General features: G+C 35.4%; 1 protein-coding gene across 1 annotated transcript in view; it reads left to right on the forward strand.

Annotated features, from left to right (window-relative positions):
- DPH6 (diphthamine biosynthesis 6) overlaps positions 1-14,925 on the forward strand; it is a gene marked incomplete at its 5' end in the record, with an annotated part of 60,496 nt that overhangs the window by 23,468 nt on the left and 22,103 nt on the right. Inside the window, one exon of the mRNA XM_010139219.1 lies at positions 14,680-14,753. Coding sequence (XP_010137521.1) covers positions 14,680-14,753 — 74 coding nt within the window. The remainder of the gene's footprint in view (positions 1-14,679; positions 14,754-14,925) is intronic.

The following is a 14,925-nucleotide window of genomic DNA, read 5'->3' on the forward strand; positions in this document are numbered from 1 at the left end:
GTTTTATTGTATTGTAATATAAACATAAATGCAGTGTTAAAAGCTATACCAATGGTGTCAGACTCCTTAAGGACTTGAGAAAACTGTCATGAGTTCTGGAATAACTGATAATCGTTTGTGGGTCAAAAAGAGCAACATGCTGTATTGCTTAGCTTTCTGCTTTCTTTTTCTCAAGGTTTGTCTGAGATTTAATTTTATGTGAAGTACACAAAACACTGTCAGTGAAACATTATCACTTTGTAAAAGCTGTTTAGAATATGGTCTGGCACAAAATGTGTGGAAAATTAAGAAAGAATAGTCCCAACTTTTTACATAGGGCTGAGTTGTATATATTATTTGAAACTGTGGCCAAAACCAGTCTGTGTGAGTTTGACCTCATTTTGATATTTGCAAAATAAGCCTAGAACTACAAACTGATCTTTTAAAATGTAAAATTATATACATAAATATAGATGTATAGAATTAAATAGAAAAACATTGTATTAATAAAGTGTTGTATGAGTGGTTTTCTGTGTGTATATGTATGTGTGTGGTTCCGTACAGTTCTGAGGTGCTTTTTTTTGTCCTATCCATTTCACAATATTTCCATTTAAATGCATATTTTGATTTTTCTTCTGGGACTAGGTGGAATGCCTCTCCATTACATTACTAAGAGAATAATCCACTTTAACACAATATTTCTCCCTAAAGGGATGGTCTTTTCTAGTCATATGATATTATTTTTCACAGAATATTAACATTCATGATGTAGTGATTTTATCTTGATTCAAAAGATATTTCGTTCTGATACTAAAAAGATTAAGGAGTGTCTTTTGTATCCCGCTCCTAAAACATACCTCAAAATCAAAGAGATCTGAAAACCCAAGACTATCTGCATATTCTTTGTTAAAGATGAGGTATTAGTAAAATTCAGACTGCAGAATTTAGAGGGGATAAAAATACATGGCACCTTTATAGAGTTAAAAAGAAAAAAAGAAAGAAAACATTCCAAGATAAGTAAATTGGAAATCAAATAATCCTCTCAATCTGAATTTCTAAACACCCTTTCAAAAAAATGCGCTTAAGAAAAGGTGCATATTAATGTTTCTAGCGATGTGATTTCTTGGTGTTTAAAGTCAGAAATTTTTAGTATCAGTCCTCGGAAGAAGTTCATGCAAGATGCATTGTTAACGTAGAATGATGGAAATGCTCCTTTTTTATCAGAACGCTACACTTTTAAAGCTTATTAAAGATGGGAGATCAAATTAAATCATGTTGCAAATGCAAAGGATGGGCGAAGAGTGAAATCACAAGCAGGTTTTTCCAGCTCGTTGTGCGGAGTCCTGCAGTGCATCATGCAGAGTGCCTCTGTGTGCACTGTCCTGCAGCTGGCGTGTCAGGTCACCCTCGTGGGTCAGCTTTTACAGTTGGCCTTTTCTTAGGACAGAAAATACAAGAAGGGGTTCTAAAACCTTTGAAATAAAAATGAAAAGTTGTTTTTTTTATAAGATCGATTTGAGGAACAGTGAAGTCCTTTTCCATCTGTGATCGGGTATTCATTGTGTGTTGCATAAAGAAGTTGTTTTCTTAAGTGTATCAGTCTCTTCCTCTCCATTACTTGAGAGCGATACTTCTGCAGCTAAAAGGTTAATCAATTAATCATATTATACTCAGTGCTTTTTAATAAATACTTTTATCTTCAGAGTTGTGATTAGTTGAAACCTTTAATTGAATTTAATGAATAATTGTAGCACATATTTTTATATTCAGATAGATTTCAACTTTCACTAGGTGGTTTCACACTATTAATACTCATTTTCTTCTTTCTCTTTTAAGGAAGTATTAGTATCTTTAAGGAAGTATTTTTAATATCCACAAATTTGTTTTGTAGTTGAGAGAATAAGGTGACCAAAATGTGCAAAAACTTAACACATCCCGATTTATCAGAGCCATCTATACGCACAAAGTCCTTGTGTTTAGTACGGATCAAACTGGTTTGTATTAGGAATGAATTAATACAGGTGAGCTGAACGGAGTTTTAAGTAACAAAATGATTGCTGTTTAATTCTAGTATATAATAGAGAAGGTTTTTGAACGTATTCATTCTTTGTGTGCTGTACAAGCACATAGTTTTACCTGCACTTAGTTCATATTTTGAACTATATTATGGTAGGTTTAATGTTCAACAGTTCTATTTAAAGGCAGATTTTTATCTTGGTTAGCGCTGGATGGATTGGCTATTGTGGAAAGAAAATTTAAGCCATTGAACCTGCCAGATCTTGACAATCAGAAGATAAAAGCATAAATGTATATGCTTGGGTTTAATCATTTTAGGGACACGGTTCAGGTGGGGTCTTCAAACACAGCAGGATGCCTTAAGATACTTCCCCGAAATGACAAAAAGCCTCCAGTGGGTGTCTGTCCTTTGTAAATTGCTGGTGTCAGACCTCAAGGGACTTGCATTGGCCCTGGCCACAATTCTTCTGTGAGATGATAAGTTACTCAGATACCTGTTCTTGTAACTGAAGGTTTATGTCTGTCTGTTATGTATTTATATTACTAAATTAAAGCTACTGCTATTGAAACTGCAGTCTTTATTAAATTTTTGTAAATTATTTTAAGGTTATATTTTAAAATGTGGTATTTCTGTAATTGTGATTTAAAGCATATTAAAGGAAAAGGGTTTTTTGCAAACCGTACTACATTTAAATACAGTCCATATGTTGCAGAATAAAGAAATCAATATTTTTCAATAAAATACTGTTGTTGTGGGAGATGAAAGTTGATCCACCCCTGAACAGTTGTTGCTTGACATTCCAGTTCATTCCGTTATGACTTTGTGTGTCCTAGAGACATACTTTTCTAACGGCTGTATACCAGAACTGCAGTGAAGTTACTAGTTTTCCACCAGTGAAAACAAATGTTCCAGTGAGAACAAATCATGTAGTCCAGCATCAGTACACTGCAAGGAGACGTAAAGTTACTGCTTAGCTATTGGGTCTGGACAGGTTTGGGGTGTGTGTTTGTTTGATTTAAACTCAACAAAGGCCCAGTGTGAAATCCAGGCAGCATCTTATGGACTTGTATTTAGACCTGCCCAAGGAATACAGAATCTTTATGTGGCTTCCTAGTAGGGTCACATTTGCAGCATTTTTTTCCTGGTCCATAGTCTTTGGGTTCATGGCAGGATTTTCCACAACTGAAAAACTAGTTGTTAATGATTGGACAGAAGTGGGTGATAATTTTGATTTACATATCAGAATTTGCATTAGCAAATGGTCCATTTATTTTTCATATGTGTGACACTTGCCAGAGATTTAATTTTTCATTCTAAGTTGCGTGGAATGCAGCAGTTGTACCTGTATCACAGAAGTAGTGGAAACATTTTCCTGCAATCTGATATTATGCTCTGTGATATTTTTCATTGTTTCCTTTGATGAACAATTACAAAATAGCTAAATATTTACTTTCCATGAATTGAACTGATTTTTTTGCATAGACTTAAGCAAAAACGTGGACCTGCTTTGAGACATTGGATACCCTTTAGGGCTAAGTGAACTCCATCACTGATGATTTTGATTATCCTGATCCTCTTGCCCTTTTATGCGTGATCTGTGTGACAGGGAATGGGAACTTTCCCTGTTCAAGGCTGCAGCAGGAAAATCAGGCTGGATTGAATTGCTCTGTAATCCAGCCCATTTGCCCTCCTTCAACTACATGTGCACTCTTTTAGTAAAAAGATAGTATTCTTCATCTCTCTGAGCTCTACTTTGTGTGCAGGCCTTAATTGGTGCTTCTCTGCTCTGTTTAGGATTTTTTAGACTACTTGGTCTACTTCTGTTCTATTAGAAGAAATGGTTGGTGTTGCTTTGATCTAGAACACCCAGGCAGGGCTGTATTCCCAGAATACTTGTTAGTTACAGTGATACACAAGTGATTTAGAAATTAAAAGGCAATGTTCTGGAAAGGAAATGAGGATCTGTCAGTGGGAAATAGCCCCACGTCTTGTAATTAAAATGAGTGGCTTATTTTATGGATCACATAAAGTCTGTTATAGGAGATGAGGCTTTGGATAAGTGAACTGCTGCCATGTTGCAGAAACATTGCCAGCTGGGAAATATTACATGGTCTATGCATTAGGAAACAAGAAGGTAAAATTAATCCAATCTTAATTCTATGCTGTTCTTTAATACAGTGAAACCAGTAATGACAACTCTAAGTTGTCAGACTCTGGCAGGCGTTAACAGTTCGGATAAATTGTCAGTAAATCAACATTTTAGAAATTATTGAAAACTGACCTGAAAGCATAGTAACTGCTCAACCAGATGACCAGGTTTGTTACCAGCCTTAGTTTGGATGGTTCCTAGTATAGACCGTTCTGGGAGACTGGTTTTTTAATTAAAGTGCTAAAAGAAAGAAGCCATGATGTAAACTGGATGCCAAATTTATTCATGCATCTGCTATTACTGCTCTTCTTTCATTGACAGTGATTTTTTGGAGCATGTCATGTGTTCATTCTACCAACCTCAAAGAGGTACTCAAAGAGGTACAGAGCAGTGCTCAGTATGTCTACCAAATTATTTTTATGTTTATTTTTAAAGCTTGTCAGACAGTGCATTTTGATACTGTTTTGAAACGTTTTCAGGACTTGGAGTCATTGTTATCCTTTAGGAATGCTGGGTGACCTTGTCTTTTTTTCCAAAAAGTCACTTTAAAGAAGGCACAAAGAGAATCAAACCTGAAGATCACAGTGGGGTATGTTGTGCTTCACTAAAATCTGGGAAAAACTTTGTTGCAGTGTTTTCATCAATAAGTGTAAATGATCTCATAGATGATGGCTGTAAATAACAGTGTTTTCACAAAGTGTGTGCAGAATTCTCTTTATTTTGCTCGAGGTGTTTAAATCCATGAATTCTTAATATGCGAATTCCAGTGCAGAGTTTTGGAACAGTAATGACTGAGCAAAAAGGACTGTGTAAATGCTTTAATCTGAAGAGTATTGTACTAAAATTAGCAGAAAATGTATACCATTGTAAGAAGTGATGGTTTTGTGTTTTAAGGAATATTTCATCAGGATTACTTTAACTTTGTATAGGCTGTAGAATTGTGAGCTTGCCTTTATTTAATTCAGTTTCATTCAGTGATGTTTTGTTATAATTTGTATGTAACAATTTCCAGGATCAGTGATATTTAGACAAAAAAAGGTAAAGAACCTAAACGTACTAACTTGATGGGATGGAACACATTTCTGGTGTTGCATTATAGAGATTCCTAACAGTTTAGAGAACTTTCAAACCCTGTTGACTTTTGGAGAAGTAACAAAAATTATGTTGAAAATTAGAGGGTGGTTCATGAGGTTTCTGTTCCAAGTCCAAAAAGAAAGAGGCCTTTCTTTTAGACCTGTGTTCCAAACAGACTGTTTTCCTCCACCTTAATGGTTTAGAAGGTCCTGTGTTCTGCTTTTACGCAAGGAGGAGTGATGACAAGATCAGAAGAGCTGATTATTGGCAGTGCAGATGATGAGAATATTTCTGAGAATTAACCTAAAATATGTTGTCACTGGAAAAATAAAAAGAAATTTGGAATATGGATTAGAGATCTGGTATAAGATTTTGTATGCGGTCCTTCAGAGTCCATTCCAAGTTGGTCTGCTCATAGAAGTAATAGAAACTTTGTGATTTCATAATTTGCAAATGTGTGTATGAAATTCTGAAGAAATTATTACAGAATGATACAATTTGCAATCAAATATGCAGATGTAGCAGAACAAGTGACAGTGTTTCATGCAGAAAAGATTAAATACTTTCATGTTTACAGAACAGGGTGGTTTCCTGGTGACAGCTGTGGATGAGTATTGTAGAATATAGAATGTTTTGGATTGGAAGGGCCATTTAAAGGTCATCTAGTCCAACCCCCCCGCAGTAAGCAGGGACATCTTCAACTCGATCAGGTTGCTCAGAGCCCCATCCAGCCCGACCTTGAAAATTTCCAGGGATGGGGCATCTACCACCTCTCTGGACAAACTGTACCAGTGCTTCATCACACTTACAAAAAATTTCTTCCTTATATTTAGTCTAAATCAACCCCCCTTGTTGTGTTGCAACAGGCTGTGCTAGAAGGACTGTCCTTCATGTTTCTCGTAAACTCCCTTTAAGTATGGAAAGGCTGCAATAAGGATCCTCCTGTCTTTGTCACTGAAGAAGATATTAAACAGCACTGGTCCCAGTATGGACCCCTGAGGGACACCACTTGTCACCGATCTCCATCTGGACATTGAGCTGTTGATCACTACCGTCTTCATGCAACCATCCAACCAATTTCTTATCCAGTGAAAAGTCCACCTCTCAAATCCATATCTCCAATTTAGAGAGAAGGGTGTTATGGGGGAACATGTCAAAGGCTTTACAGAAGTCTATCATATTAGATACTTTTTATTCAAGTACTCTAATTATTGAATGAGATCAACATTTTGGACAAGAAGTGAACCCTTTTGACAATGTTTGCATGACTTTTCAAGTAATGCATTGAATAATTTTATGCCTTGGTCAACCTTAAGTGAAAATTCATTTCTTCTTACAGAATGTGGTATTTTGCTCTGGTACGGTATGCTCCAGATGCTATTTCTTCAAGGCTAGTTGCTGTAATACTAAATTTGACAGTTAAATCTTGATGGCCTATGATTTATAAATACTTTTGGTAGCTCTTTCTTATGAATACTGGAAGTTAAAAAGCTCTGAACATTTAGTATTATGAAAAGCTATTCTCTAAGAGGTAAAGATTTCATACAGTTCTTTGGAGATTAAGTCATAAAAAGATGTAAGAAAATTGCCATATTCTTAAAAACCAGGAAGTGCAGTTTTGAAAGGTGTTCTCAGCTGTAGCACAAGGGAGAACAAGTTGTCTAAGTGTACATAAACATACCTACCTGTCATACTTGTTAGTGACAATAAAATTGACTTATTTCATCTGAATTCTTACATGGTTTAGAATGTGTTAAAATGAGCAGGTAAATACTGTAATGTTGCCTCACGGCATATAGGAGTTAATGTTAGAAATTTTTTTTTTTTTAAATTTCTTTGCTCTCAGTAAGTTATATTCTTTACAAGGAAATGTAGGGGAGGAATAGAAGATTTGTTTCTAATAGATGAAATACTTATTTCTATTTAAGACTTTTTCTTCCGTGGTTCTGAGCCTTGTTCTGTTGCATGTGGTAAGAAGACAACAGAAAGAAAACTCATAATCTTTTCCTGTCATGCCTACAGTTTTACTTGTGCAAAGAGAACTGTTTGCTCACAGAATTAGTGATAGGAGTGAAGTTACTTATGTGCCTCAGTCCTTGCCAGCATGCGTTCTGAAACAGGTCATTAAGTGACATGGCTTTGACAGCACTCATATAGAAAGAAATGAGGCTAGGCAATTAATTCTTGTATGAGTTTTTGTTGGACTAGCATCCCTTAGTGGAATTCCGTTAATGAGTTGAGTTCTCCAAACGGGACTGCCTACCTCAGGTAACCAGAGCAAGCTGTGGAGTCTTTTCACAGTTTGTTTTGTAGATGCTGTACTGGCTCTGTGCCTTGTTGGTCATTGTGGAGGGCAGATTGCCATTAGCATCTGGAAACTGGTCTGCATGGAGGCTCTGTGGTTAAAAGCTAATGCAGAGCAAAGAAAAAAAAACCAAACCAAAACCACCTTGTGTGTATGTTCAAGAACTTAGTTTATCAAGACTGTCTTTTGGCTCTTAGGGTTTGTTAAGGATACTATTTAAGAAAGGAAATCCAAGAGTGAAACTCTGCCTTGTCTGAACTCAGAGAGCGTGATACAAGCGGACTGAATTGCATCACCTCAGTCATGAATCTTCTCTTGACTAGAAACACACAAACTAATGTTCCTTTGACTTTCTTTTTCTTGATTTAGTCTGTGGTTTGTCTTCAGCAAGGCTTTGATCTGGCACACAATAATATAGCCAGCACCTGCCTTCAGAAGACGAAGACTTTTTGGTTTCGTTCTTTTTTCATTCTGAAGAAGCCACACACAGTTGTCTATGTCGGTATCTTAAAAACCTAGTTTTTAAATTTAAATCACAGTGGTTGACTACTGCTTGTAGATAAATGTGTCAGAAGTGTTTGTAAATTTGCTATGCCTTTCATATTATAGCAGTTGATATGATTGTTCATGATAGCAAAATAGTTACACTGAGAATCACCAACACTTCTCATATCCAATCCAGCATGGGAGCAGAAACAGGTATGGTTACTCGGCTGTTCTCTAGTTGTTTGCTGGCATCTTGTTGTTACAACGTAATGTCTTTTATTCAATCTGGAGTTGACTATTCATCCTAAATTTGGTTACCAAATTAAGTAATCAGTGTTTGTTGAGGTAATTTCCTAAGTGAGATTCCCTGAAAGAAGTGTATGCAGGCAAGTTTGCTCTCTAATTATTTGAACATTTAAGAGTTGGAAGTCCCAAAGGTGAAGGAGACATTTATGTGAAATCAGTTGTCTGCATAAAATGCCATTTTAATTAGAGTTTTTTTGGTGTTCAGCTGCGGACTCTTGTCTCCCTGTCTCCTTGTGTGCTCAGTTGACTTGTATCATTATTATAAGAATAATGATAGTGATATTATATATCACTATGATAAGAAAAACTTGGAGTTCTTTCGAAAAGTCCCCATGTAACCTTTGCAATAGTGGATAAGTCTTTGATTTTGATTTCAGTATTCTGTGTTTTTGATAGGTATAAGTAACTATATTAAATTGTACTAAATGCATTGTTCTTAGCATGACTTACTTTTTATTGGCAAAAGTGAATCAGTTGGTCTCAATTAAATAATTTAGAAAAAATATCTTGGGAAATAGTGCGTTAACTAATAAGATATCTCAACTGGCTTGTATTCTATGAAAAATAATTAATATAAAAGATAACATAAAAAACCTCCGTTCATTAATTAGTGTTTTGCAATTCCTAAGACTAATTGTTCACTCTGTAAATGCATCGAAGTGGAGAATCAGTAAATCAGAAAAATCTGCATTTATGGTGTGTTGTATGGCTATAGTGGAAGATTTTCCTGCTTTTCTGTTTCTGCTATTTAGAATGTACTTCTAACCTTTTGAACTGCAGTATTTCAATAGACTTTTGTTTGATATTTGACTTGGAGAATGGTATTTCTGTCTCTTTCGCTCTCTCTCCTTTTTCTTTTGCAGTGGTGTGTGCATACAAATGTCCTCCCTGGCTCTTTGACGCTTCCAGGTAGCAAGAAGATCGCATTCTAATTAAATGTGGTTATTATGAGATTGTCATTCGATATGAGAAAACTGTGGCCGAGAGCTGATGAATACCCCCCTACACTGAATTAATAGATTTTGTGTGTGTGTATGCATGCAGTATTTTAACAATTGCATTTGTAAAACTCGTGAAGTTAAACCATCAGTTATGCTTAAAGGTGGTGGTGTGTCTCTGTGCCCTGTGCAGGGCATTGATAAGAATGCGTCCGATTAGCTTTTTTAGTGGATTAGCTACATGGTGTTATAGCCTTGTATAGATACTGCTCTTCAAAAGTAATTCACTTTTAAAGTGAGTTAGACTGAGCCCACGAAGGCTACTGAAGTTCTTAATGAGAGTGTTCACACAGGGATTGCACGTGAATCTGTATTAAATTGATTTCCTCCCATCGTTTAGAACTACTTCATCCCAGGGAATGAAGGCATGAGGTATACTTGCTTTGAGGTTTCTAAGTGGAGGACAGGAAAGTCCCAGATGATGTCAACTGCAAAAACTATGGAATTCAGAGCTCGTCTGCAGAACCTTGCCAAATGGCGGCAGAGTTCCTATATCCGCGCGTCTCCGGCAGATTCCATACTGCCTTGGATTACTTGAGCTGCCTCTGACAGACGTATCAAAGCTTAGAAAAGCCACATACTCTTTTTGGAATCAGTAGAATCAGTGATCTTAGGATGCTTCACAAGTTAGAAGGCAAAACTAATATAAGAATTTCCACTCAAATAATTGCAGAAGCCTGAAGGTCCTGTTACTAATGTATACATTCTCAATCACACACCTGCGCATGCGTTGTGTTTCAATTTGAAATTTTGCAAGCGACTGATAATCATTATTTAGACACAAATGACCTGAAGCTTTAATTGAAGCTTGTGTAACAATTTTCTGTTACTCTTGCAAGCTTCAAGGAGGATATTAATTGGAAAGACAATTTCATTTGGAGATAATCTCTTTTGTATCTTGGTCATAAAATGAATTCTATTGTGGCAAAGCTCTGAAGCAAATGTTAAAAATTAAACCTAGTTTAACCATTCTTCAGCTATTTATACTTACATAGATCTGTTCTAAATACTCAATTTTTAGAGATATTCTGCATTTTTCTGATGGTGTTCACATTTTCTTGCAATACGCGTGAACAGGCATATATAGGTACAGGTCTAGCACTTCCCTTTTCTTCCTGTGGTATTATTTTGGCATTGTATGCATTATTTCATTTAAGACAGATACTATTAAAGTGGTGAATAGTTCTGTGCAGTGATATGTTTAGCAGTAACCTTTACTCATAATGTGATATTGTCTGTATGTCTTATTTTGTTCGGCTTTCTCCGGCACTGATGAAGCCTAAGGCTGCTGTTTCTTTGAGCTGCTGATAATTTTTTATCTGATTAACTGACACATTTAGTTGAAATCAGACACAGCCCTTAGGCTGGGCATGGATTTAATTTAAAAAGTATCGAAGGTTTGCACTATGTGCTGTTTAATCATCGTGTTTATCAGGCAAAGAAAAATTACCGGAAGGACCATAGGGAGAGAGTTATCTTAAGGAGCAGTAACTTGGGAAATTGATAATAACTCCGAGGTAATTTACAGCTAACTTTTACATTCATTAATATAATATTTCCCAGGAATAATTACAGCGCATGTAATATACTAATTAAATTGAAAACATTAGCACTAATTTTCTTTTTGCTGAACTGTGAGAGGGTCAGTAAAGACATTAAAACATGAAATTAAAGAAAACTTCTGTACTAATACTACTGCAATGAATATTTTACTTACTAGTAGAATACTGCCAGTATTGTATGCTACAATGCATACACAGACGTTTCCGCAAATTACCGTCACTCTTCCTAAATTGAAGTTCAGTCTCTGAAATAAAAAAAAAAGGCAAAATTTAAATCCCAGTGTGTTACTTGTACTACAGTATGAGTGTTGCTGTTCATATTTTACTTCAGCTGTGGGCCGTATGTCAGTATGTACATGGGTATTGCAGAGCCACCTTAAAAACTGCATAACAGCAAATATACTCGTGGCATTGAGTTTTGGAGCTTTCACAAAACTGTTTCCTTTTTTAGGATATTTTCTGATAGAAAATACAGCTAACAGTAATTTAGTATACACAGAGAGCAGCAATTCTGAATTGGGATATTCATTAAACTGTTTAAAAATATATATAACTTTAAAGTTATGAAGCTTTCAACATCCATTGTACGTTTTAGAACTGTTACAGTTGCAAAGATCGATTTGCTGTTCTAACACAATTGTTCATGAAGATTATTCTTTGTGGATGTTATCAACATGAATCAATTAATGGTTTTAACAAGGCATTAATAATGACATAATTTCACTCACAGTTAAAACGTAGCTAATAATTACGTACATAAAAAGCTGTATATTGCTGCTACAAAGTCTGTATTATTTAGATGCTTTTTAAAAGTTGATTTTTATACCTGCCATTTGAAATTAGTAATTTTGGTAGTGTTAAAGGGGAAAAACAAGTTTTTAAAAGTCATATAGAAAATAAAAAGTTGTTAGCATCTGTATGCATCTGTGTTTAGCCTCCGTTTTTGTATATGCATTACATACTTAGTGATGTAATACTTTGTGACAGAGTATGCTGAGTGGCTGTACTGAGTGTAAGCACTTTCTGTACTATCCAGATGTTCCAGAGAAGGAATTTATTTTTACTTTAGTCTAACCTGTTGCACTAGCAATGTATTAGTAAAGTTTTGCATTGTTTAAATAATCTTAGATTAACAGGATGTGATGTTTTCCTTAAACATAGAAAAAAAAAATCCAACCCAAGATAACCGCCCCCCCTTTCCATATTAACTTTCTTTTAACATTTTTTTGTGCTGTTTTCTATTATATAACTTTATGGCAACTTTGTCCAGCTGAGGAATTTATGAAGGTTTTTAGACTGTAGGTTTTTCTGTTCCACCTCATACTCCATCCTTCTTCCCTTCAAATCTTCTTATATCTTGAATTTGTGCCATTTCAACCTTGCTTTGTTGAGCCATGCAGAGTAGGGGGATTGAATTTATTCCATTTCATGGTATGTAAATATATTAACTAGTTCTCCCCTTTCAAAGCAAGTGTTAAGTATATTGATGTTTCTCCTTGTGGAAGCTGCTGTCTGGACAGTGATGGAAGTTTGTATGTGCTCTTTACCACTAGAAGAACTAAATGAAAAGTGATGGCGGTGAATAGTTCCCTGTCAAAAGTCTTTAAACGTGAATGCTAACCACAACTGAAAATGACATGATGTACTGCTGTTTCAAAAGACGATTAAAACTTACGTATTATCAAAGGAAATAAAACAGAATACATGCAGGGCATCTTGTGTATGATTATTTAAATCAGATTTAATGTAGCTTGTAAGCAAGCAGCCAATGACAATCTTCTGTTCTTTGATTGCTAATTTCAAGGTATGTTGTATACATATGTACTTATATATGCATATACATATATATTCGTATGTATTTATATGCATACTTATGTGCTTGCGTGAGTGTGTATATATATATATGCTTTCATACACATGCACCTCCACCCTTTAAATGTTATAGGTATGTATAACTCTGATATGAGTAATCTACATGATATTTAAACTTCAAGTTTGGGCCATTGTTCCAACCGTTGTGTAATAGAAGTTCTGTAACCTTTAAGATTATAATGGTTTTATAAGTTCCTTTACCATAGGCTGATCTTGAGAGTTCCTAGGATTCAGGATTAGAATACTTACTTGCCATGTTTTCCGAGAATGTTATGCAACTTTATAATCTTTCTAAAAAGAAGTTTGAATTGCACTTAGGTGCAATTGTAGCAGTATGGGTAAACTGCATATCAAAATTAGGTTTACTTTGAGATCCAAGAAGGTTTCGTGGACTGTTTTATCAAATTTATTTAAAGAAAACTCTTATTTACATTTTTAAACTTTTTAAGAAATGTAATTCTAGATGGGTGAGCTGAGTAAATTGAAATATGTGTGATTTATCTTTATTCTGAAAAGAGCTCTGAAACACTGTTGCACAGAAAGCTCAAAGAGAAGCAGAAGTAATAGTGTCTGGGTAATAGTAATAATAGTGATAATAAGGGCAGAGGATAGTGAACAAGTGACAGATAAGCTAAAATTATTTTTTATCAGTACTGTTACTTCTGGATATGTGAGAAGTATCAACCTGAATGCTGTATGATTTGGCATTACGTTTTGTATTAAATGATATATCCGTTAAAGAGATGTAGAAGTGTGTAAATTGAACAATGATATAATTTTCAGGTTACTGTAGCTAGGAAATTTGATAAATACAGTGACTCCTAAATCAGGAATATAGATGAGTATGAATAACTCAGGAATTTGGTTGCACAAATATGAGGTGAGAATTAACATAAGGAAGAAGAAGAAAATAGATTGAGGAAAGAATATTCCAGACAGACACAAAGCAGGAGATTTACCTACACTAAAATAACGAATAAAACACCATCTGTATCATTTTATTGATAAGAAACTGGAAATGAATTTTAAATTCAGTACCATGGCAGGTGAAGACTGATTTGACTTTGAAATTAATATCTGGATATATAGTTGAAAATGTTGTGGTAAAATCTTGCTGCTCACTCGACAGGATTGCTGTCCAACTGAGCATGTCCCCAAAGGTAAGTCGTGCTGTGTGGTTATGGTCAGCATTGGTTAAAAGAGGAAAACAACTTTAACTACAGTCTAGCTGGGGCAAAGCCCCTTTCTTTAGGAAGAGAAAAATTCAGCATGTTGATTGGGACTCAAGCAACCTAAAGATGCAGGAGCTCCTGAAGTATAGTAAGAATGTGCATTTTCAAATGTTACAAGAAAAAATAAAGTACTATGGGCTTGGGAAATTGAAATGAAACAGAGAAAATGTATCTTGGAATACCCTTTTTTACAGCAGAATTTTTAAAAGGTGATGTTGAGTAAATTGCCTGCGAGATTTCTTTTCCTGGTGTTAGGATAAAAGCAGTAATCTCACACCCTCTCGTGCTGCGTATTGTGACAATTGCTAACAGTTTAATTAATCGTTGTGATTGTGTGTTGCTGATGCTTGTTTGTAGGGGGACATAGCTAACACCACAGTGACAGTGAGGAGCTGGAAGTAATTTTCAGGATGTCAGGAAAACTTTAGGATAAGCCATTAAATCTAGTATTTTCCAGTTACCTTAGTCATTTCTTCTGTAGATCAGTACTTGAGTGGAGTAAATTAGTGGCTTAGCATCACAACCATGGAGGAGGTCAGCTGGGATACTCTCCTCTGTGCGAGACCTGCATTCCAGACCATTCAGTTCCCTGTGCTGGGCACAGGCAGAAAGATTAGTTCTACCTTGATTCAGCTGGTACAGGCACTGAACCTCTGCAGCGTATACTGCTGTTAGTAATATTCGATGTCTATTTTTCAGGGCAAAGAAGGTGTGGAGGGTGTATCCGTGGGAGCCATTCTTTCTGACTACCAGAGAGTTCGAGTGGAAGATGTGTAAGAAAATACTAATCTTTATTAATATACACATTCTGTAAAGTGCTTTTCTGGTTTGTTTTCTAGCTCAAATTGTGGAGCAGATACGGTTGCTTTCTCATGTTACATGATATCCAATTCATTCGATTTGTTAATATAAGTATCTTTTTTTTTACTCTTTTTTTTTTTTTTT

The sequence above is a fragment of the Buceros rhinoceros genome, unplaced genomic scaffold (assembly GCF_000710305.1).
Source record: "Buceros rhinoceros silvestris isolate BGI_N320 unplaced genomic scaffold, ASM71030v1 scaffold2087, whole genome shotgun sequence".
NCBI classification, from domain to species: Eukaryota; Metazoa; Chordata; class Aves; order Bucerotiformes; family Bucerotidae; genus Buceros; species Buceros rhinoceros.